The 26,197-nt window shown below is 47.5% G+C and overlaps 1 protein-coding gene across 1 annotated transcript in view; it reads right to left on the reverse strand.

Moving 5' to 3' along the window:
* The window catches only part of LIMD1 (LIM domain containing 1), a 71,376-nt gene that overhangs the window by 25,343 nt on the left and 19,836 nt on the right, over nucleotides 1-26,197 (reverse strand). The window contains exon 2 of the mRNA XM_081526016.1: nucleotides 13,560-13,661. Within this exon, the coding sequence (XP_081382142.1) occupies nucleotides 13,560-13,661 (102 nt within the window). The remainder of the gene's footprint in view (nucleotides 1-13,559; nucleotides 13,662-26,197) is intronic.

Genomic DNA, 26,197 nt, shown 5'->3' on the forward strand with positions numbered 1-26,197 from the left:
TGCCTGGGAAATCCCATGGACAGGGGAGCTTGGCGGGCTACCGTCCATGGGGTCGTGAAAGAGTCAGACACGACTCAGCGACCAAACGAGAACAATGTTTCAATGTATAATAAACTAAAAATGTCTGCTCAAAAAAAAAAAAAAAAGATTGAGTTCAAGCTTCCTCAAGCAGAGTCTGGGGAAGGAGCGGTAGGCATCATGTCAGGCTTCGAGGGTGGATGAGGAAGATAAGGCGTTCCAGCACAAACAGGAGGAGGAGCAGAAGAAACTTGAGGTGCTAAAAGCAAAGGGCAAAGGCCTCGGGGAAAGGCCCGCTGGCCACCTGCGGAATTAAGAAATCCGGCAAAAAAGGCAGCTATTCCTTGTGCTAAGGCAACAATGACCCTTGGTTCCATTCCTGTGTAAACCTCTGGATTCGATACCATAACAGCTGTTGCCACCTATAGCTAGAATTATATGTTGTCTTGGAACCTATTGTACATTTAAGAATAAACTTTTGTAAAAAAAAAAAAATTCAGTTCAAGTAGTTGAACAAGTACATTTCAAGTCCCCAGAGGCCACTTGTGACCAGGGCAGCTATAGGACACCTGCGTCATCCACAGAGGTCTACCTAATCTGCTTCTTCAAACAGCTTTTCCAGAATAGGCTAACTGTTAGAAGGCATTGCTAGTGACAAAACAACAGAAAGAAACCCAGCAAATTGGTTGGGTCCCAATGAACAGTCCACCTGGATTCCATAGGCTCAAGCCAGCCCAGTGGGACAAGGAACAAAGCAGAAAGAAGAAAGTGGAAAAGCAGTCAGGCTGGGGTCCTTGGCTTCTACTTCCCAGCAGTGAGAGGCTGGCTGGTCACCTACACCCCTGGGTCCCTTCATAGAAGGTCTTGTGGAGAGGACAAGATTAGGGATGACAGTGGGCCCAGCACAGCACCAGCTCACACTAAGCATGTGCCATAAGTCACTGTTGCCAGAATCCCATCGAAAACCTTCAGTTTCTGAAGCAAAAAAATTACCTCCACCTCCGTCTCCCTCTTTGTCCAAAACCTCCAGATCACTCCTGCTTTCTCAGTTTTTCTGTGGTCAAGGGCCAAGTCTTGGGGGTTTTGTTTTTAATTTCCATCTGCCAGACTTATTTTCTCATAAAATACAATAACGTGGGGAAATGAAAACATATGAAATCCAAGCCCCAATATGCTTTGTCAAGTTGTTATCAAAGTGTTCAGCGTCTGTTGAAAGTGTTAGGAGAAGCCTCCATGTCTGTGCTTCTGTCCTCACTGGCCAGCACTGGTCGAGGACCACACTCTTGAGCAGCCCACTCACACTCCAATCCTCTTCCAAATCGCCACTCCGGAGTCCTTTTTTTTTTTCCTTACAGTTTTACAAATCCATTCTCTTCTTGTTTTCCACGTCCACTCTTCCAGACCATCGTCATCTGGGTCAGGGAAGAGAACGCTGCACAGAAAAAAAAAATCCTGGAGCTTCACAGAGGGTCTCCTTTGAGGATTTAGCAGAGCACAGATCAGCACGGGCATGTGAAGAAAATAACCACAGCTGGGGCTGAAAGACATCCAGAAGGATGAGAGAGAACAGTGCCTGATGTTCACAAGGGCTGGAAACGGTCTATTCCCAGCAGACAGACTGGGAGGACGCATAATAATCCAGGCGATGCTGAGTAAGGTTGTGCCTTGTGCTGGAGGGAATAGTTAACCCTAGACTGAGGTCTGCTGTATAAAGAAAGCTGAGCGCCAAAGAATTGATGCTTTTGAACTGTGGAGTTGGAGAAGACTCCTGAGAGTCCCTTGGACTCTCAACCAGCCCATCCTAAAGAAGATCAGTCCTGAATATTCGTTGGAAGGACTGATGCTGAAGCTGAAACTCCAACACTTTGGCCACCTGATGGGAAGAACTAACACTGGAAAAGACCCTGATGCTGGGAAAGATTGAAGGCAGGAGGAGTAGGGGACGACAGAGGATGAGATGGTTGGATGGCATCACCGACTCAATGGACATGAGTTTGAGAAAACTCCGGGAGTTGGTGATGGACAGGGAGGCCTGGCATGCTGCAGTCCACGGGGTCGCAGAGTCGGACACGACTGAGCGACTGAACTGAACTGAGGTCTGCTGTAAACTCACTTAGCAAATCATAAAAAACACCCTGGAAAGGACCACTGTTTCCAAGTAACTTATCTGCACCCCAGAAGATTTAACTGCTCAAGAAGATTTAATAGAATGTAAAAATAACCAGGACTCAATAAGGTATGGTTCACAATGCATGGCTTCCAGTCAAAGATGATCCGGTAGGCAAAGAAGCAAGAAAACACATCCCATAATGAAGAAAATAATCCATCTGTGGAAATCAACCCAGGTCTGACACAGACATTAGAATTAGTAAAGAAGGACAAGTTACTGTTGTTCTAGTCCATGTAACAGTAAATAACTTTGCCCCCAAAGTTAAACAGCAACCCAGAAGATATTAAGAGGCCCAGACTGAACTGCTAGAGATGAAAAGTATGTCACAGATGAGAGAGACACTGAATGGGATTAAACACAGGTTACACGTTGCAGGAGATAAAATCTATGCATTAAAGGCACAGCAATAGAAATTGTCTGAAACACAAAACAGAGGAAAAGAATTTGAGAAATGGAAAGGCCGTGAAGTGAGCCGCGGGACAACTTCACGTGCCAAAGTGGGAATTCCTTGGCAGTCTAGCAGTTAGGACGTGGCGCTTTCACTGCCAAGGGCGTTGGTTCAAGCCCTGGTGTGGAATTAAGACCCTGCAAGCTACAGTGTGGGGAAATATATATATATATATATATATGCCAAACCAAGGGACCACTGAGTCCCTGAAGTGAAGGCTCGAGGAGAGAATGGCAGAAAATTTGAAGAAATGATGGCCAAAAATACTCCAAATTTGATGAAGACTATAAAGGCACAGATCCAAAAAGTTCAGCAAATCTCAAGCACAGGAAGCATGAAAAGTACACCAGGGACATCATGATCAAATTTCTCAAAATCAATGACAAAGAGAAAACCTTAATCAGAGGAAAAAGACGTTACATACAAAAAGACAAAGAGCACATTGGATTTCTGGTTGAAAACAAGACAAGCAAGAAGACAGTGAAACAACATCTTTAGAAATGAAATAAAGAAACTATCGACCTAGAATTATAAACCCAGCAAATATATATATATATATGTATATGTGTGTGTGTGTATATATATATATATATATATATATATATATTTTTTTTTTTTTTTAGACCAAAGTGAAGTAAGGATGAATTCAGACATTCAAAAGCTGAAAGAATTCTTTATGGGCAGATCTGCACTACCAAAAGAAAAAACAGTTAAGTCTTTCAAGGAGAAAGAAAATGGAACCAGATGAAAATCTGGATCTAAACAAAGGAATGAAGAGGACCAGAAACAGTAACTGACTTTTTTTTCTTATTAGTTAAATCTCTTTAAAAGATAACTGATAGCGCAATGGAATAAAATTGAAAAACCAGAACTAAACCCTAACATTTAGTGTCAATCAATTTTTGATGACTATCCCAAGACAATCCAATTGATAAAGACTGGTCTTTTCAACAGATGGTGCTGGGAAAACTGGCTGTCCACATGCAAAAGAATGGATTTGAACTTCTGCCTCACACCACATACAAAAATGAACTCAAAATGGATCAAAGAGTTCAACCTAACAACTAAAACTAAAAAACTCTTAAGAAAATATGGGCATGAATCTTCGTGACCTTTGATAGGGCTATGTTTACTTAGATAAAGCACCAAAACCACAAGAAACAAAAGAAAAAATAGATAAATTAGACTACATCAAAATTTAAAACTTTTGTGCTGCAAATAATATCAAGAAAGTGAAACAATGGTACACAGAATAAGAGAAAATATTGGCAAATTATATATCTGATCGATTTATATGAAGAACATATAAAGAACTATTAAAGTGTAATAATAAAAAGACAAATAACCCAACTAAAAATGGGTAAAGGGTCTGAATAGACCTTTTTCCAAATAAGACATACAAACAAGCCCATCAAAACAATGCTCCACATTATTGGTCATCAGGGAAATGCAAATCAAAACCACACTGAGATTCAACTTCACACTCACTAGAATGGTCAAAATCAGTCAGATAATCACAGGTGCTGGCAGGAAATATGCAGACATTGGGACGTTCATACACTGCTGGTAGGAATGTGAAATGGTGTTGCCACTTTGCAAAACGGTTCCTCAAAAAGCTAAACATGGAGTTACCATACGACCCAGCCATTCCACTCCCAGGTATCTAGCCTAGAGAGCTGAAAAAAAATACGTCCACACAAAAACATGCATAGGAATCCTCATGGCAGCAAACGGCCAAAAAGTGGAAGCGAGTGTCTGCTGACTGATGAATGAATAAAATGCAGTCTATCCGTACAACGGATTATTATTTAGCTATAAAGAGTAATGAAATTGTGATACACACTACAACATAGTTGACTCTGGCGAACATGATGCTAAGTATTAATAAAAGAAGCTAGTTACAAAAGACCACATACCTATGAATCTATTGATATGGAACATCCAGAATAGGCAAATCTATAGAGGAGAGGTTGCTTAGAGGGAGGGGGGATGGGGAGCAGGGTAATGATTAAGTGCCACCTTTACGCCCCCCGATATTTCCTCAGTGCTAACTGTGTGCTCTGCCTTATAGTAAAGGTGGCAGATCAAGGGAAAAATCAACATCAGTTAAATACTGTCTCCATTCTCCCAAAACCAACCTCAGAGGGGGAGGCGCAGACCCTGCCAACAGTTTCAATCTAATCATAATTCCACACACCCCAAGACAGGTATGGTGTTCCTGAGATGGATACAAGACCTGTACCGGAGGGGCCACAACAGAGACTGCAGGGGAGGACACCGCTCAGAGAGTGATGAGCTCCTGGTGGGATGAAGTGGGAGGGTGACAAGGTACAGGGGTAGGAAAGGGGGGTGGGTGATGTTCAGTGTGGCCGGAGGTTCCCAGGGACACGGGGTGGAGGAGACGATGGCAAGAGAGTGGACAAGAAAGGGGCTGGAACCACGTGGAGGAATGTGCTCAGCGTTGAGTAAAGGAATCAGACTACAACGTTATGAGAAGTGACTGAGGTCTCGGAGCTGGGGAGTGGTCCCCTCGAAGCTGTGCTCAGAGGCCAGCTGCGTGGATGGAGCTAGGCAGGGCAGCCGACAGGACCTGAGGCGGTTAGGAGGGACAGAGAGGGTCTTCCCCTGTGGGGCTCCCAGACAACCAAACCCTCAGTGGTGGCCACTGCTGCTCGAACTCTCTGCCCAGGCATTGGATCTGCCAGACTCCCAGGCTGGTCGGTGCCCCAGCAGTGCCTATGGTTCTTGATCCACACCTGGCCCCTGTGATGAGGGTTCTCTTCCCCTTTAAACCTTAGCTGGCAGGAAGGTCACACTGGCTTTGAAACATCAAGTCAACAGAATCACATGCAGCAGATGCTTCAGAAGACCAGACGAGGAAGGAGCATGAGACATGCTTCTAAGTGGGAGAAACAGAACATAAAAGCAAGCACCGTGATGACTTCTGAGCACTTAAAATGTGGCTAGCGTGACTGAGGAATTAAAACTTTTATTTCATTTTAATTAATGCAGTTTCAATTTAAATAGCCACACGCAGTTACTGACTACCATACTGGACACTGCAAGTCTCTACTTCCTAAATCATAGTTCACGTACCTGTAAGAAACAATCAGTAAGTTTATTGTTTTTAGCACTTTATACATCACAAAGGCAATAGTCACATTGAAAAAAAAAATACATGTAGGAAAAGAAAATCACCCATAACCCCCAAAACAAAACAAATAATGTCAGTTCTGGAGAATCCTATAGACAGAGCAGCCTGGCAGACTATGGTCCACAGGGTCGCAAAGAGGCGGACATGACTGAAGCGACTTAGCATGCACACATCCTCACACGGGTGTCATTTTTGCCAGGTCTGTCATCACAGTACTAATGTTAGGCCAAAATCGGGGCACCCAGTGGCCCAGTCAAGTTGACACATAAAATTAGCCATCACAGGGCCAGAGTAGGGGACAAAAGTGTAAAAGAACATTTGAGAGATGGAATATTTGAGAGAGAAGAGATGCTCTTGGCAGGATGAGATCACCAAGGAGACCCAAGCAGTGACTGTGATGGAAGCATAAAGCTCAGTTTTCTGTAAAAGCTCTCACTCCCTAAATCCAGGATTCTGGCACTCACTGCAACATCATGTGTGAATTAGGGTGCAGTGAGCCCCCTGCATATCAGAGCACCCTCCACTCTGCTTTTAGAGTTGAGAAGACCCTGGGTACCACCAGGGCTCACCTTTGGTCTGGTTTTACTGAGAGAAGGGTGCAGATTTCCACCCTAACCATGCATGTGCAAGTATCAGGTGCTTGGAATGCGGATGTGGCAATTAATTAATGACACAGGTCACACTGGAGTTACCTCACAACATGGCTTAAAAGTCCCAGACTCCTTTCGTGTCCCAGGCACAAAGAAGTTGACGCTTTCCCGCTGTCGGGGACGTCATGTCCTTGGATGGCATCAACAGTGTATGCTCTGGGAAACCAAGTCTGCTCCCAATTCTGCTGCATGCAGCAGAAGGGGATTTGCTGGAGAGGGACACGTGACCCTGTGATGACACGCCAAGTAAGAGCCTCTCCTCTGACCCGCACAGCCCTTTGCTCGGCTCCATCTATTTTGGTGGTTTCCTGATTCTGCCCTTGCCCGCCCACTGGTTTCCTTTGTTATCTGCCCACTCTCCCTTTCTCACATTCTTGATCTTCAGCTTTTCCCTGAGATCTAGCTGACTCATTCAGCTCACACGCCAATGCATTGAATGTGATGAGAAATATCGGGAATGACTCAGCAGCTCAGAAACTCAGGGGTCAAAGGGCTTAAGGAGGAACAGACCTCTAATGAAAGCCCTTAATCCATTTCTCTCCTATGGGTGCATCACACCCGCTACCGAATTCTGACTCCCCTATTCCAAGCACCAGGCCACTCTTCAGCATTCACACACCGAAAATATCCCAGAACCCAATCTTTGCTGTCACACAGCACCCAGGAAGAACTGAACCTGAGCTGTCACGGCAAGATCCCGTGTCTCTCTAAGCAAAGCTCATTAGATACAGTGGCTGCGAGCAAGGGCTGTGGGTGCACACGGTCCTGGTTTCAAGTGTCAACCAGCCTATTTAACATCGATATAACCAACCAGAAGGAAACTCAACTCTCCAAGCCTCTGCTCATCTGTGAAATGAGAGTAATAACAATGCTGAACTCACTCGGGTTGATACGCCGATTCAGCGAGCTACTGCGGGTGGAGGGCTCGGGGCAGGGGCAGGCCGACAGTAAGCGAGAAAGCTTACCTGTGAATTACTTATAAATACTGAGATGACTCTTAAGAAAGCAGGCCTGCCATAAATTAAAGGGAGACCTCCCTAATTCAGGCTTGACTATTTCAGAGTTTGGACATCTCCGAAAGCTGGGTTGGTGAGACGGCATAGACAAAGTCAACGAAACATCACTTTGCCAACAAAGGTCCGTATAGTCAAAGCTATGGTTTTTCCAGGAGTCATGTACCGATGTGAGAGTTGGATGCTCATGTTGGAGTCATGTACAGATGCTGAGCGTCGAAGAATTGATACTTTTGAACTGTGGTGCTAGAGAAAACTCTTGAGAGTCCCTTGGACAGCAAGGAGATCAAACCAGTCAATTCTAAAGGAAAGCAACCCTGAATATTCATTGGAAGGACTGATGCTGAAGCTGAAACTCCAATACTTTGGCCATCTGATTCAAAGAGCTGACTCATTAGAAAAGACCCTGATGCTGGGAAACATTAAGGGCAGGAGGAAAAGGGGTCTACAGAGGCTGAGATAGTTGGATAGCATCACTGACTCAACGGACATGAGTTTGAGCAAACTCCGGGAGATAGTGAAGGACAGGGAAGCCTGGCGTGCTGCAGTCCACAGGGTTGCAAAGAGTCAGACATGACTGAGTAATAGAAACAAAACACCCTCCGAGGACCCTCTGGTACTTTAGCTGTGACCTTCCTGGTGGATAAGGTCACTGATTTATTCACTACCTCTGTCCCACAAATATGGGCTAATTTCTAGTTGTTTTATTTACTCAAAGGAATGGATTGGCACTTTCTAGTGTTCTCAGTGCAGACTCTCACTAACTCTACAGATAGAGTTCCCCAGATGTTTAGTTGACAAGTCATGTCTGCATCTTTGCAACCCTATGGACTATAGCCTGGCAGCCTCCTCTGTCCATGGGGATTCTCCAGGCAAGAATACTGGAATGGGTTGCCATTCCCTTCTCCAGTGGATCTACCCAACCCAGGGTCGAATCCTGGTCTTCTGCATTGGCAGGTGGATTCTTTACCACTGAGCCACCTGGGAAGCCCCTTTCCCAGGTGGGGCTAAATAAAAAGGTGTGAGATCTCACCAAACAACCCCTTCACTACCTTTAACAGGCATGGATGTTTGGGTTTTGGAAGGTGGGATGGGCAGTGGCATATATTCTTAGTTTTGCTGTGTATCTTCCCTAAGGTATGATTGGCAGATCACAGTGCATGCCTACCTCCAGGAACATAAGTACTAGGTCACAACACTCAGAGTCACCTGCTCTGGCCGTGATCTGCACACCTCAGCCCTGTCCCAGGAGGGAACCCCATCCGGCCCTCCTCTGAGCTCAGGCCCACGCTGGGCATATTCTTCACTGGCCTTAGCACTGCCTGCCCCCAAGACCAGAGCACCCTCATGGTCCATGGGCTTCTGGACAGGAGCGTCTCTTTTCTAGTCCATTATTTTCTAATCCACACAGCTGAAAAATAGTAGGGGCTGTGAACCAAGAAGTTGGTTTCACCCATGATTCCAGGATGGAATTTATTTAGTCTTTACAAGATGAACAAAAGCTTACTTTCTGGACCCAAAACGGCCTGGGGTGAGGACATAGAGCCCGGCCTTCTCTCTGCCTCATAGTTTCTTCTGGAAGGTGCCAAGGAGACTTCACTTGACTCCACAAGTCCGGCAAACTTTTTCTTCCTTCTTGTTAGCCTCTCTCAAGCCCCAGACAGGCGCCAGCTTCTCCTCGAACCGGCCACTTGACACAAGGTGTCCAGACACGCGGCATGTGGCTGCCGGCCAAGGCCGTGCCCTCCCCACACCCGACTGTGCCAACAGCTCCTGAGAGCATCCAGTTGGGGACATGGCCGCCTTGGGTGGGCAGAGCCCGTTGCAGGAGAGGGAGACCCACTGCACACATCTCTATGGTAACCAAACATACCCACCGCTAGAGGAGCCCGTTAAGAAAGAACTTTAACAAACCACATGAACGCCCACGCATCGTGCCCTGAATGCTTGCTTCTGGGAACCAACTCCAAGGAAACAACTCAGCAGAGGGAGAAAAACACACAGGCGCACAGACATTTGCCGGAGCCACGTGTAATGTGTAATGTGCAGCCGACTCACTTTGCTCTACAGCAGAAACTAACACAATACTGTGAAGCAACAATACGCCAATAAAAATTACAACAACAAGAAAACCCAGACGCGCTCTGTGCCATCAAACCGTCGAATGGCTCAGTTGACCATGTAACTATTAAAATTATTAAAAACAAAACTATTAAAATTACCACTAATGTAACGAATGTAACCATGCAACTAACAAAATTATCACTGTTAGTACAAAGATGACAGAGACATGGGTGAGTGTATGACACAACATTAAATCAAAAAGGATACAATATTGGTGTACAAGACGACAACTCTAAGAAATGTGTATAAATGTGGACAAAATCTAGAAGGGAAAATATTGGCAAAAATACCTGTTCTAGAATGATAACAAGTCAGGTTTCTGCCTTTAAAACTTTTCGTGGCTGTCCTGTCGCTCCCACAACTAAAAATGAACTAGACATTGTTGCCTGTTGGCAGATGGGGAACTTCCACCATCCAGAGGTTTGTCTGGGCGTGTAGACAGCTTGGGATAGGAAGGGGGCAACGGACCACATAAACTCAGCTTGTCCAGGACTGGCTGCTGGCCACCCCATAACTTACACGGCAGCCGTCGGCCCTTTTGTTTCAGTGTGGTCCTTTTCGGGGTGTGCAAGAGAGATAAAGGCACCTCTGACAGGCTCTTTTTGTTGCTCACGAAGGGAATAAATTGTCTGAACCTAGAAGTAGCTCATTTTATCTTTAACAGTGAAATCCATCAGGCCTTGGCCTTTCCTTGTAAGTGCGTGAGAGCTCAACAAGATGCCAGCGTTATGTTTTGATAAAGTATCAACAAGATCCAAGAAGCAAGTGTGTGAGAGTGCAGGTATGTGTGCACATGTGTGTGTACCTACAGAAACACATCGCGATGGTTTCAAGCCAGATTATTTTCGTAAATGAAATGAGGAAACAGAAACACACACACACAAATATGGAAAAAAAACACACTCATCACATACACTTTAACCAGCCAAACAGATGTTCAAGGCTAATCTAATCTAGATTTAGAAACCATGGATTCAGCTCAAACGCTCGGTTTTCAGCCTCGAGAGAGGCCCTTCCCCTCTCTGACCCCACTTTCTCTTCCACCAACAAAGTCGGGGACGGAGCAGAGGAGCCTGGCCCCTGCTGTGCCGTATCCACACACCAAGGCTCATGGAAACACACTGGAAGATGCGCAGAGCCGGGATACAGGGCACCCTGGCGCCGCCTTCTGCTGAAAGCATTCACAGGCAGCAGCAAGTTAACTGAACAAAGGTAGATCACCGCTGGCGTCCACGAGAAGCTGCTCAGACACATGCCTGGGTCTCCAACCGCCTCCTGCAAGTGGGGAGGAAGCCGCATGTTTACCCAAAACAGAAGTACCACCACACTCTGTCCTAAGGCCGGGTTTGCTGGCACCGGAACTGCAGAGAGAGTGGTTCATGGTTTATGTGAGAAGGCAGGGTGTGCCTAGTTCAGGAGAAAAGGTTCCTTCCTGCTCAGGGAACAAGGAAGACTTCCTGGGGGAGGAGGCACTGGAGCGTGTTCTAAAGGCAGGACTGAATTTAAATGCATGCAGTGAGTGGGGAGAGGGGGTTCCAGAGAGCGAATGTGGAAAAGAGAAATTCAGTCAAGACTGTAATAAGAAAGGAGGAAGCAATAAAACAGAGACCAGACCACAAGGGCCTTAAATGCTAGAGCAAGCACAATCCCAAAGCAGCTGTCGTCTTAAGTGTATGTATCTGCCGTAATTTCAAAATAAACCGATTAAGGAACTGCCAGCTAGTCAAGCGGCCACTGGTGGAACCAATGGACTCAACAATAGCTTTTTGTCCCTCAAGGACTTTCTAATTCAAATGGTAATTTCTTGAGGTATAAAAAGGGCCTCTGCTCAATATTTATTTTCTCTTTTCCTGGATGATAGAGCAAATATCAAGAAACAGTTGCAGGAGCCAAGAGTCTGAGATAATTTTTAAAAGAAGGCATGATCACAACTCTTTACAGATAAAACAACACAGGTCAAATATTTTATTTAATTCATCAATTAATGAGAGACCAGTAAGATGTGACTGGCTTCCCAGGTGGCTCAGTGGTAAAGAATTCGCCTGCCAATGCAGGAGATGTAAGAGATGTGGGTTCAATCCCTGGGTTGGGAAGATCCCCTGAAGAAAGAAATGGCAACCCACTCTAGCATTCTTGCCTGGAAAATTCCATGGACAGAGGAGCCTGGTGGGCTACAGTCCATGGGGTCACAAAGAGTCATGAGCACACGCACACACAAGGTGTTATACCTGGGAGACAGTGAAGAACCATCTAGATGCAGGCCATCAGAAATGCTGACGTAAATTGCTTAACAAATGCCAAAACTGGTCAGTCTCCACCAGACAGTTTGCAGTGCTGTGGACAAGAACCACAGGCTTTGCCATCAAGATTCTACAACTTACGGAGTGTAACACAGCTCAAAGGCAAGGAAAGGCCCAGAGACCCAGGGAATCTGATAACCAGGAAAGTCCTATACTCCCACTGTGGATGCTAGGAGACTGTGTAATCCATCTCAAGTGAAGTGAAGTCAAAGTCGCTCAGTCGTGTCCAACTCTTTGCGACCCCATGGACTATACAGTCCATGGAATTCTCCAGGCCAGATTACTGGAGTGGGTAGCCTTTCCCTTTTCCAGGGGATCTTCTCAACCCAGGGATTGCACCCAGGTCTCCTGCATTGCAGCCAGATTCTCTCCAGCTGAGCTGCCAGGGAAGCCCAATCCATCTCAAAGTCTTTCACAATTTTCCCTACAAAGGTGAATACTGATCAAGGTGGAAACTCTTAGGCATGTGTTTTATGGAAAACCTAGGTGAGGATGAAGCCTGAGGTTTGGAGCCAGGCATACACCTGTGTTGTCAAGACATGGCAGGCCCATGCCAACTCAGGGAACATCAGACTGGGCTCAAGGGCTGTGCCACAAACCAGGTGACAAAGACCCTCCCATTTCTGGAGGCTCCTGAAATGAGGAGCCTGGCACTAATCCCAGGTGCTTGGTCTGGCCATGCCTGGGAGTCACCTGAGGAGCTTATAAATCTCTCATGCTCCACTCTAGAAACCCCAGACCTAGAGCTCCCGATTGTGCTGGTCAGGGTGAGGCCAGAGCATCACTGGCTTTTAAAATCTCTCCACCTCCCCAACACCACTCTGGCGATTCTAATGAAAAGACAGGACTAAGGACCACCAGGCCAGACAGTAAGACCCCTTTGTCCTAGACACTCTTTGGGCTTTGCTGCAATGTTTTCTTTTAGCTGACTGCTATCAGCCTTCGTGCAAAACTAGAGAATGTCAGTGGGACATTTTTCAAAAACGCTCCTCAAAATTAATCTTTGGTAGATACCATGAAACAAGCACAATTCATGACTTGGTCAGACTTGACAAACAGCCCAAATGTGTTAGAATCTTCCACTATGTATGCCATCCATTCAGTCAGCAGTCTGCTGAGCTGAGCACAGGCCCGGTCTTCTGATTTGATGTTTTAGGCATAACATCTGCAAAGCAGTACAAAGATACCCACACGTGTTGCTAAGAGGCACCCACACGTGTGTGGCGTGCATTCACACACGCTCACACTGTTCACTCAAACAGCATCCTCCAAATGAAAGATCAGGGCCAAAGAGCTAGGAAGAGACTCCGCTTCACACTGGGGTAACTGATGAATCACCTTTTGGTTGGCTGGTCCCCACAGTGGGGGAGAGAAATGACAAGAGGGCAGACAACGGTGAATCCCAACACTCTCCTCCCAACTCTTCTGAGACCTCTGATGTTATTAGGGATCATTCAGCTACACCAGAGTGGATGCCAGGCAGTGCCTCGTACTCCAATGGGCCTTGTGCTAATAGTACAAACACCTCTTCTAGAGGACACTGTCCTGCTTCCCATAGGACCACACAGGGACATGGGCCAAGTGTCTCCCGGGAGGATGCTCTTCCATCTCCTCCCTTCCTTGGTCTACCTGTTCTTCACCCTGGGCACCCCCTACCCCTCCACACACAAACACACACTTACTGCAGGCCGCACAGGTGAAGCACGTGTCATGGTAGAGGTTCCCCATGGCCTGGCAGGCCTGGCCGGCCCCAAACACCCCCTTGCTGCATTTCACACAGGCTCCTGCAAGGGAAAGAACACAGCAGTGAGTGGGGAGAGAAACACTGTAATGTGAGTCATAAAAAGTCAATGGACAAAAGCAAGATACCCACCCCTCCCCATAACCAGCCCATCCCTGAATCCCGAGGATCACTCCTCTAGAATGTCTCTCTCTCTCTCTTGCTCTTTCCCTCCATCAGTCTCTCAACTGTCCGTCCTTTCTGCTGCAGGAAACAGTTCTGGGCTCATGTTCAGGCTCCCTCCACACTAGCGTGTTAAGGCTCAGAAAACCTCCACTTCTTGCATCTTCTTCCTTGCCCAAAGTTTTCAAAGGCTCTCACTGGGGACTTCCCTGGTGGCCCAGTGGCTAAAAGTCCTCACTCCCAATGCAGGAGAACCTGGGTTCGGTCCCTGGTCAGGGAACTAGATCCCACATGCGGCAACTAAGACCTGGTGCAGCCAAATAAATAAGTATTAAATTAAAAAAGGCTCCCACCATTATAAGACAATGTCCAAACGCTGCACCATGATTAAAACAGGCCAAATATGCAGGCCAAGTGAAAGTTGTTCAGTCGTGTCCGACTCTTTGCGACCCCATGGACTGTAGCCCGCCAGGCTCCTCTGTCCATGGAATTCTCCAGGCCAGAATACTGGAGTGGGTAGCTTTTCCCTTTTCCAGGGGATCTTCCCAACCCAGAATCGAACACAGGTCTCCCGCATTGCAGGCAGATTCTTTACCAGCTGAGCTACAAGGGAAGTCCAAGAATACTGGAGTGGGTAGCCTATCCTTTATCCAGCTGATCTTCCCGACCCAGGAATCAAACCAGGGTCTCCTGCATTGCAGGCAGATCCTTTACCAACTGAGCTAAGAGGGAAGCCCAATATGCAGGCTGGGAAACTTCAAATTATTTCCTTTAAGTCTCAATGGGAACCACCAACAGGGACTTACTAACCTCACCTTTTACAAAGAGAGATCAGGCCCTCAAGCCCCAGGTCCGTCAGACTGCATGGCCAGTGCTCCTTCCTGCTCCTACCCTGGCCACTGGGTCTCAGCTCCTGGCCTGCGCTCCGGGGTCCCCTACCTACACCCCACGCCCACTCTCTGCTCCCTTTATGTGGTCCCTTACATGGGCCAATCCACATAAGGGGGGTGTTGGGGTCTCCTTCCCAAAGAACTCCCTCATTATAGTCAAATGAAAAAAAAATTATGTAAATAATGTATGAATTAAAAAAAAAGATTCAGGAAAGATATACACCAAAACTGTAAAATTATGACTGATTTCACTGCTTTGCATCTTCTGTATTAGAAAAAAAAAAAAATCTTACATTGCTTTATAGCCGAAAAAAGTCTAATTTCAAAAAGTATTTTGTATCTGGTTTTTGTTTTTGGCCACGCTGAGCGGCTTGTGGGGTCTTAGTTCCTTGACCAGGGACTGAACCCAGGCCATGGCACTAAAAGTGCCAAGCCCTAACCACTGTACTGCCAGGGAATTCCCCTGGATCTGTTGAAATGTACTATATAGTGTTAAAATTTTTGAGAAACTGATTAATACTTATATACAATTTATATATAAAATACAAATAAACATTATGTAATTTTTCCAAAATTTAAATATATATAGAAAGATCCTCTAGACTTCCCTCGTGGCTCAGTGGTAAAGAATCTGCCTGCCAATACAGGAGACGTGGGTTCGATCTGTGGTCCGAGGAGACCCCACATGCTAGGGGGGGCACCTAAGCCAGTGAGTCACAACTATTGAGCCTGTGCTGTAGAGCCCGGGAGCCACAACTACTGAGCTCGTGTGCACAACTCATGAAGCCTGTGTGCCCTAGAGCCTGTGTTCCTCAACAAGAGACACTACCGCAATCAGAAGCCCACAGACCACAACTAGAGAAAGACTGCTCAGCAACGAAGACCTACCATAGCCAAAAAAAAAAAAAAAAAAAACTCCCCCAGCATTTAGCAGGGTAACCAGGGGCTCAGCCAGCCTTTTCTGGCTCTGTCCAATCTGTCAGGCTGTTCTCAGGCTGCAAATTCACAGCCACATTCTGCCTACAGGGCCAAAAGTCCTGTGTTTCAAAGTTCTTATCATTCCAAGCTGATAAACTACATCACCTTCAAAGGAAGTCTAAGCTAACACAACCTTCATGAAATGAAACGCACCCACTCCAACGACACCAGGTCCACAGAGACCACATAAGCCCAGGACCCGCACACCACTTCACCAACACTCCCTTAGGAAGCAGGTGCAGCCAGCCGTAAGAATGGTCCTGTGTCAGCTGAGAAAACCGGCTCCCGAGAGAATTCGCTGAGCACAGCTCTAGGGATCACAAGATCTATTTGCAGTTCCTCTGTTTCAACGTTTTATTACAAAAACTTTCAAGCTAAAAAGAAAAATGGAAAAGAATCCCATGTGCCCATGACCCCAGTTCTACAATTGTTAGTACTTTGCTGCCCATCCCCCAGTCAACCCAACCATCCGATTCGTGATGTGTTTCGCAGTAAGATGCAGAGAGCAGTCTGGTTCATCCCAAACATTTCACTTCAGTCTGAATATCATTAATAAGAGTTCATTATTTGCTTACAGTTATCATTTTCAAGATAAAATTCAAACAGTGAAATGCACAAACTGTAAGTCTATCACCCAATGAGTTTTGACAAGTAACCTATGTAATGCAAACCCCAAGTAAGATACAGAATATTTCCAACACCCCAGTGAGTTCCCCAAGGCACTTCCCTTCCATCTTCTCTTACTGGCTATGAAATTGCCTGTGTATGTGTGTGTGTGTGTGTGCAAACACACATGCAGGATGAAACTACTGGACAGCTGGTATTTCTTTACCTCGCAAACAGCATGATAAAATTGAAAACTCCAAGGAACTCAGAGGCATCAGCATGTCTTTTTGTCTGCTTATTTCATATACAACGAAGGCTGCTCTTAAGTCAAGAAATAAATCTGTTCTGGAACTTCTTTGGTGGCCCAGGGGCTAAGACTCCACACTCCCAATGCAAGGGGCCCAGGTTCAATCCTCGGTCAGGGAACTAGATCCCACATGCTGCGACTAAATAGCCCATATGTGCAATCAAGACCCAACACAGCCAAGTAAATAAAAGACATACATCCGTGCTGGGCAAACTGCATTCCTTTGCTGGCACATTCAGAGCTGCCTCCAACGAGCAAGGAAGAGTGACGAGGGCAGGATTCTGACCGCACCACTCCTCTCTGGGGCTGTTAGCATAGGCTCATCCCTCTAGAAGCCAGCAGTGCTGGCGGCTGCCGCTGGGAGCCAAAGGACCAGCCACTGAAGCAGGTGGGCCAGGAGTGTGTGCGGAGATGGAAGCAATGGGGCTGGTGTGCCCGGCACTGGACACACCTACTGTGCTGTGGCAGGTTACTGGCTACCTGGGCACTGGCCCATCTATCCTAGTGAACTGGGAGCACCTTCAAGATAGGGTCCACATCGACTGTGAGCTGGTGCAGCCACTATGGAAAACAGTCTGGTGGTCCTTTAAAAAAACTAAAAATAGAATTACCATATGATCCAACAATCCCACTCCTGGGCGGGTATCCGGAAAAGACAAAAACTTTAATTTGAAAAGATACATACACTCCAATGTTCAATTTACAACAGCCAAGACATGGAAGCAATCCAAGTGCCCATCAACAGATGAATGGATAAAGAAGTGGTGTGTGTGTGTGTGTACATATACCTAATGGAATATTACTCAGCCATAAAAAGGATGAAATAATGCCACTGGCAGCGACATGGATGGACCTAGAGATTACCAAATTAAGTGAAGTAAGTCAAAGACAAATTTTATACGATATCACTTTCATGTGGAATCTACAAAGTAATACAAATGAACTTGTTTACAAAAGAGAAATAGATTCACAGAGACAGAAAACAAACTTATGATTACCAAAGGGGAAAGAGGATAGAGGGATAAATTCGGAGTATGAGATTAACAGGTACACACTACTGTATATAAAATAGGTAACAAGGATTTACTGCACAGCACAGGGAACTACATTCAGTATCTTATAATAACCTATAATGGAAAATACTCTGAAAAAGAATATATACAGTGGCTCAGCTGGTAAAGAATCTGCCTGCAATGCAGGAGATCTGGGTTCAATCCCTGGGTTGGGAAGATCCCCTGGAGATCTTACTTACCCAGGAGAATTTCATGGACTGTATATAGTCCCTGGGGTCGCAAACAGTCAGACACGACTGAGCGACTTTCACTATATTAAACATACATATAAAATCCAAATTGCTTTGCTGCACATCTGAAACTAACACAATATTATAAATGAACGATACTTCAGTAAAAAATAAATTAAAATGTTTAAAAGGTAAAATAAAACAAAACCTCCAACAACAAAAAAGATGGGGCCATGTCCTAGCTGTGGCCCCGGAAGTGTTCAATGAAGAACCACTGAGTTGAATCAATTTCTGTGCAGCTCCATGCACAGCCGTGCCGCCTCCCCTCTGCCCTGGCCCTTACCCGTTGTACCTGGGGTACCCACATCCTCTTGAGCGCCTTTTACAGAGATTCAGAGTCTTACCATCTCTGAACACCTGCAGCCCCTGACAAGGTGCACTCGTGTGCCCTCAACAAACATACATAAAAATAGAAATGGATGGCATGGACCTCTGCTGACCACTTCCAGGGCCACTGCATAATACAAACACAGTGATGGGGGGGAGAACTTTCTCTTGAATGGCAATTATTGGACCACAGTGAGGTATCAATAATACTATTTGGTGATTCTGGGGTAGATTTTCAGATCATCTGTCCCAAGTGCCCTGGAAGTAGACTCTAAATCTTTACAAAGAGCAACAAAGGCTGGTTTGTCCAGCAGCAACCAAAGCCAGCTCAAAGCAGCCTGGAAGGAACGTCAAAGCAACGTGAGTGTGGTTCTGCTCACGGACACAGAACCACCCCACGCTCCACATCACTTCTTCCCTCTTCATCACCGTGGCTTCTGTGCTTAAGCCCCATGGAGATGCTGGCTGCAAAGCACAGAGGAGCAGTGAGACTCAACAGCGTGGTCAGACTTCCACCTGGCCGCGTGGTGAGCACGGGGCCCTAAAAGACAGCTCGCCAACGAGGAGAGGCAGGATACACTTCCTGAGTCAGAGGGATGGAGCTGACTCAGGATGCCGTGAACTCAGCTGGTCCGGGCTTGGGGAATAAAATCAGACAACCTCTCGCTCCTGCTCATAAAGTGAGTGGCCGGATGGCAGCATCTTCCAGTGGACACTGACAACTGCCCAGGCCCCCCTGGGCTTCCTGCTCTGTTATCTCTCCACATCAGGCCTTCCTCTGCTCCTGCAGCCAGTGGAGTGACACTCTCTCTGGCTTCCTCTTGGTCCGCGGGCTGGGACCTACTGACTTCAGCCTCCCCCTCACTCTCTCTCGTTCCTTGGGGCTGCCGACATCCTTTCTCACCACTTGGAGCACCGCGCACAGATACAAAGCAAGGAAGGAAGCCACTTGTGTTCTAAACACCCAGTCACGGACTGAGGAGGTCCCCCGAGAAGCCAAGTAGGTAGGAAAACATTTCATCCCTGTGGCTTGCGGTGAATGGATAGCAAAGCACTTTGGGGGCAGGAAATAGACTCAGTCTTCCTTTGGCAGGGGAAAAAAAAAAATACTGAAGTACATTTCATATTCTAGAAAATAATGTTCCTACCAGACCCCAGGCTTGTTCGTTCAGTGAATGTAGGGTGTGCGCCCCTTTCTCAAACCCAAGTTCCATAAAGGTGCTGTGACCCGCTGAAGGTCATGCTGCTGGCAGGTTTGAAAGATGGAATCTGAGCCCAAGTTCTAACTCAAAGGTCCCGTTATCCCCATCTGGTTGGCAGTCATGCGGCTATTCCTGCCATACACATGGAGTCCCCCTCCCCAGAGGAGGCTCCTTCATCACCGCCTCCCCACACACTGCCCAAAATACAACCTGTTCAGGGATTCAGGCTCAAGGGAAGCCCCGCCCCAGATCTCCTACTGGTCATCCAGCTCACCTCCCATTCTGGCCCATCCTATACAACCAAGGCCATCTTTCTGCCCAGAACCTCCATCCCAAGCCCCCACCCCCACCCCGCCTAGGTGCAGAGCCCGTCTGTTCCTCCTGCCCTTCTGCCGGGGACACTGCAGCTGAAGGATTTACCCAGTGCTTCTCCACCATTCATTCGGAGCCAGGCTCTCTGCAGATGCTGGTAGCAGGATGCTGAGCAAGCTGACTACACTCTGGCCCTGCCCTCGGAGGACGGTCATCCAGGGAGCCGGAAAACCAGAATCTGCCCGTGCTGATGGGTGAGCTCACCAACGTCCCCCGAAGTCTTGTGCTGCGAGCTCACTAAGGGGCCAGCGCTGAGCAGAGGCTCCCGTTTGTGAAATAATACATACAGCGCGGTTTCTGCCCCTGGCTCCCTAGTTTGATCCCGGTTCCAGACATGGGGCCCCTAAATCTCTCGGAACGTCCTGGGCAAAATGAGTATCTTTGGTTCTGCTGAGGAGATTCTCGGTGGGCTCCTGGTTGAAGGCTGGTCACCAAAAAGACCAAGCCGAGATTCCAAGTTTGGAATTTTCAACTCTACCCCTCCATCTTCCAGGGAGGGAAGAGGGGCTGGAAAATGAGTTAACCGATCATGCATATGTGATGAAGCCTCCTCAACGTGCAGGGTTAAGAGTGCTTTGAGGTTGGAGAATATATGTACATGCCAGGAGAGTGACACACCCCGACTCCCAGGGGCAGAAGCTCCTGTACTCAGGACCTTTCCCTACATATCTCTTCATCCAACTGTTGGACTATATCTCTTATCATACTCTTTATAATAAACTGGCAAATGTGTTTCCCTGAGTTCTGTGAGCCATTAAAGCAAATTATCAAACCCAAGGAGGGGGTGGTGGGAACTCTGATTTGTAGCCGGCCTGTGGGAAGCACAGGTGACAAAGTGGGAGGGGACCGTCTTGTTAGGGCTGAGTCCTTACCCAGTGGGGGCTGTGCTAACCCGACTGGCATCAGATTGAACTGAACTGTAGGACACCTGATTGATGCTGGAGAATTGGTTGATGTGGGAAAAACCATATATCTGGTGTCAGAAGCATGAGCACTAGTAGTATAGAGGCAAAACAGAAGTGAGTTTGGTTTTTTTTCCAAAACAAGACTCAGTGAGGGGTTGAGTCACTGAGCCACTGTTGGCGCAGTGGTCAAGAATCCTCCCGGCAATGCAGGAGACATGGGTTCAATCCCTGATCCAGGAAGATCCCATAGGCTATGGAGCAACTATGCCCATGCGCAAAAACTACTGAGCCTGTGTCCTAGAGAGCCCGCACTCCTCAACAAGGGAAGCCACTGCAGGGAGAAGCCCCAGCACCACAACTGGAAAGCAGACCCCACTCACTAGAACTGAAGAAAAGCCCACCCAGCGATGAAGACTTCTCTTTGCGGTAGCCCCTCTTGGTGCAGAGCCTAGGCTCTAGGCACACGGGCTTCAGGAGTTGCAGGAAGCGGGCTCAGTATTTGCAGTGTGCCGGCTCCAAGGCTGCACCAGGCAGGCTCAGTAGGTATGGTACACAGGCTTAGCTGCCCTGTGGCAGAGGGGATCTTCCCAGACCAGGGATCGAACCTGTGTCCCCTGCATTGCCAGGCGGACCCTCATCTGCTGTACCCCCAGGGAAGTCCTCGCAGCTTTATTTTAACTCAAGGAGTCTCCCAGGCTTGCCCCATTTGCTTTCTGTCCCTCAAGGATTGTTGTCCATCCTTGCCTGATATCCAGTATCTTGAAAATCTTTGGTGTATAGACTAATTCAAGCTGGTCTAACTCTCGTGGTGTACAATAGCGGCTTTCAAATAGCTTAGAGGAGGAGAAACTTTTCCCAAAAAAAGTATCAGTGGAACTGCAAGTATATATAACAGACAAAAGGGAAACCATGATGGTTGAGGTGGGACAGAGCCTCCTGGAACATCTCGGGCCCCTGAGACAGTTCCAGGAAGATTATTTGAGAAGCAGTCACACAGCATAACTGATCGAACGCAGACACCACCCAGCCTAGCCTGGGCAGCGTTCCACGTGAAGTAAGTGATCTTGAATTGACGTTAAATGATCTCCTGCACACCCAAAGCCAAAAACCAAATTGGGTTTAGGGCCACGGCACGTTCCCCCCTGGCTCGCAAAGGCAGGATTTACAAACCAGGAGGCCGACAAAGCAGCCTGAGTGTGAGGTTTTGGCTCCAGCAGAATTCCTGCTTCCTTCCTACAGAAAGCTGGACAGCCGGGCTGAGGACCCTGCAGCCATCCTTCAGCTGACACACAGCCAACCTGGGTGACGACTGAGACGGCACCTTTTGTTGTTAGCATGAGGTCTGAACTAAAATGATGCCATCAGGCCAGCTGATGGGACTGGCCTGGCAACCGTTCCTCCGGCTCACACCTGGCCTTGTCCAGGTGACTGCTCCTCTCCCAGTGAGGACAGGAGGCCTCTGGGAGGCGGGGGCATCCTTTTTAGTGCCACCCAGATGCTGTGCATCACATGACATCACACAGCCACGGACCACATATTGCACTGAAGAAGGGTTGAGGCCAGGTGCAGGGCACGAAGTCCGGTTAGGGGCGGTTGGGGGAGCAGATTTGAATGAAATAGTCTGCACACAAGTTGAGCAAGGCTTTTTCTCAGCAGAAGGTTGCAGCCTATGGACCTGGAGGTCAACGGGTTCTGGAAGAGGTGCCAAGCATTTGGGGCAGAACCAGACCAATGGCCCCAGCAACAGACTTCTACCAGTCACCATATAAGCTCACGGAAAAATCTGGCTGCAGGCATCAGAGTGGACGCCCACCCCTCCACCTCCAGAGACTCAGGTTCCAGTCTGGGGACAGCACCACAAGGCCTCAGCTGACTCTAAGATGCGGCCAAACCAGAGAAGCCCGGATACGGAGGACACAACCAACCTCACCCTCCCTGGCCCCTGGGCCTCCACTGCCTGCCCTCTCTCCCACATAGCCTGTAGTTCCCAGGTCAAGGGGTGAAATTCTCACCACGCCACAAAGGAAGTATTTAAGGCCATTAGGGGCTACGGGGTCATTGCACCAGGTTCCTTTCTTCACTCTCGAAGCTACTCAGAACCAATGATGGCTTCACTTCACTGCAGTGGGAAAGGGAGTGTCTCACAGTTTCCCAACCACCACCCTAAGGTCGAGCTTGCTTCGCCAGAGTACCAGCAGGCGTGCTTCTGCCCTGGGGCACACCCATCCCCTGGCCTGAATTGTTCCCTGCCCTCCACTCTCTGGAGGAAAAAAAGTTGAGGGTATCCCGGAGCAAACCCTGCACCCGACTCCCCCAGAGCCCCCAGGGCACCCTGAGCTGTGGTTTCTGGGCTTGCCCACCAACATCGTCCCCGTTCCAGAGCCTGGGTATCTTTCTCAACTCTAATCTGAAACAGAAACAGCCAGTCAGCATAGGAAAAGGTGTTCCACCTTGTTGTTGGTGGTGTTCAGTCGCTAAGTCGTGTCCAACTCTTTGTGACCCCCTGGCCTGCAGCACACCAAGCCTCCCAGTCCCTCAGTATCTCCCGGAGTTTGCCAAGTTCATGTTCATTGAGTTGGTGATGCCATCCACCTTGTCAGGAGCCAAATGCAGAGGTGGATGCCACTCCTCACTGTCTTGGGGGCAGAGATGAAAAACAATGGTAAAAACAATAATAAGAGTGTCACGGAAGGTGCAGAGAAAAGGGCATTCTCATACACCGTTAGTGGAAGCATACATGCGGATGGCCTTTCTGGAGGGCCGTGGAGCACCGTGTATTAAATAAAAGCCTGAACAACCTCACGCCACCAGACCAAGAATTTTTACAAGGTTAAAAAAAGAAAAAAAGATGCCGCCCAAAATGGATACGCAGAGACCGTAAGTAGATGACTTGGGGAGAGGGGGTCACAGAGAATCTGCTAAGGAGCGGGCTTTCTTTTGGGGAGGGATGAAGGTGTTCTAAATTAGATATGGTGATGGTTGTACAACCCGGTGAATATACTAAAGGTTGCTGAATTGTACACAATCAAAGGATCGGATTTATGGCATGTGAATTATATCTCAGTAAAGCTGTCATAAAAAAACAAAAACTATTATTAAAACACTTCAGTATGGATAATTGAAAACAATTTAAGTACCCAAATGAAGAGGGAAAGTTAAATACTACACAACTTTAAAAAATCATATTCTACAGCAATGCCATCCAATAGAACTTTTTCTGTGATTAAGAAAATGTTCTATTCTACATTGTCCATGATGACAGCACATGTGATTGTTGAGCCCTTGAAATGCATCCAGTACACCTAAGTATGGGCTTCCCAGGTGGTGCTAGTAGGTAAAGAATCCGCCTGTCACTGCAGGAGACGCAAGAGATGTGGGTTCGGTCCCCAGGTCAGGAAGATCTCCTTGAGTAGGAAATTGCACCCTATTCCAGTATCCTTGCCTGGGAAATCCCATGGACAGAGGAGCCTGGTGGGCTACTGTCTGTGGGGTTGCAAAGAGTCGGATACCACTTAGCGACGAAACAACAGCAATTGGGTGATGACCCATTTCTATGATTTGTTTTGAAGAGAGATTCTCAGGGTAGCTCACTTTTAACATCATTCTTCCTTGTGAGAAGGCTCAAAATTGTGCCTGTTTCCCAGGATCTTTGCACAAACATAAACTACTAGAACAAATGTCAACCTCCAGCAGAACCCATTTCGAAGGCCAAATGGTACAGCCTTTACATCACTGCTCCCTTCCCTGTCAGGTTATTCCACACAACCCTCTCCTGACATGGTTCAATTTCCCACCAGCATCTCAGAATCCCCATCCTGCCCCATCTGCTCTTCTCCTGGATTACTTTCTTGCCTTTGGCCTCAGAATCCTTTGATTTCTCACACGAGGCTCACTTGTGCTTTCACCTGCTTCCTGTCTCAGCTCAAACGAGGCTTATCAGATAAACTACTGGTTGGCCAGTTAACTGTGAATTTTAAATAAACAGTGAGTAATTTTTTAGTGTAAGCGTATCACATGCAAATTGGATTTTTAGGTAAGTGAATATCTGTGTAGTGTAAGTAGGTCGGGCTCCTCAAATGGCGCTAGTGGTAAAGAACCTGCCTGCCAATGCAGGAGAAGAGACAGGGGTTCGATCCCTGGGTCAGGAAGATCCCCTGCAAGAGGGCATGGTAACCCACTTCAGTATTCTTACCTGGAGAATCCCATGGAGAGAGGAGCCTGGTGGGCTACAGCCCATGAGGTCGCAGAGTCGGACACGACTGAAGTGACTTAGCACGCACGCACTTAAGTATAACATGCATGAAGAAAACCCCACAGAGCATTAAATTTACAGCTTGATTTTCCACAAAATAAGCACTCCTGTGTAAACACCATTCAGATCAGGAAGTGGAGAGCTTCAGAATCGGGGTCCACTGCTGATGAGCCTGAGGATGGCCCGGCAACCCTCCCCACCCCCCAACTCCGTGGTGGATCTGGAAAGCGTGAGTTTGGGCATAAACTCCGGGTTCAAATCTCACCTTGGGCACAGGCATGATTTCCTCACGTGCCAAATGAATTTTAATAGCATACACATTTCATGGGGTAACTCTGAGGATCACCTGAGATCATGTAAGTGTCTGAAATTGCTCCTGGCACATGGGAGGTGCCCAGGAAAAGTTCGTTTCCTTCCGTCCCTTTCCAGGAAAGGTGTTTTTCCTTCCTAGTTTTCTACCAGGCCTGAGACTGAGAATGAAAACATATCAACCACTCTCCTGACAGTCACCCACACTCCAAACACCTCCAAAACTCCTGAGTCCTTCTGGGGAGGGGGTGCAGATCTGAGCTCCCTCCACTCCCTCACTGAGTTCCTACTGCACTGGGGGGGCAACTGCTTCTGCCCAGGACACGTGGGTGCTCAATGGACATTTGCTGTTTGCATGAATAAACGAATGAATGAACGGACAAAGCCACATCCCTGCCCCTGGCTCCTCTATTCCCCACAGGGCTCCATACATTTGAGGGGACTGCCGTGACACAGAGAGGCTCTGAGATGAGTGACCCCAAGTAGGCTTAGATAGTAAAGAACCTGCCAGCAATGAGGGAGACCTGGGTTTGATCCCTGGGTTGGGAAGATCTCCTGGGGAAGGGAATGGTTACCCACTCCAGTATTCTGGCCTGGAGAATCCCATGGACAGAGGAGCCTGGCGGGCTACAGTCCATGGGGCCGCAAAGAGTCAGACACAACTGAACGACTCACACACACACACACACACACACACACACACACACAGAGCCATGAGAAGTCTCATATGAAGGTCTGATGCCAGAGGCATGGCTAACCGTGTGCAACCAGAAAGGAACGGGAATAAAAATCCTTTTTCCCAAGGAAGAAATCAAGTCTTGAACTTGCCTTAGAAATAACAAAGCTGATTTTAGAGATGGTAAAGATTCACATTCACCCAAGATGAGAAAAAGGTGTGATGGAGAAGAACAACAAGACAAAGTGAAAGATGCTGGTGGAACTGTGAAGCTGAGGGGACACGTCTGT

This window comes from Giraffa tippelskirchi, chromosome 9, assembly GCF_054371585.1.
Source record: "Giraffa tippelskirchi isolate mGirTip1 chromosome 9, T2T-mGirTip1v1.2.pri, whole genome shotgun sequence".
Lineage (NCBI taxonomy): Eukaryota > Metazoa > Chordata > Mammalia > Artiodactyla > Giraffidae > Giraffa > Giraffa tippelskirchi.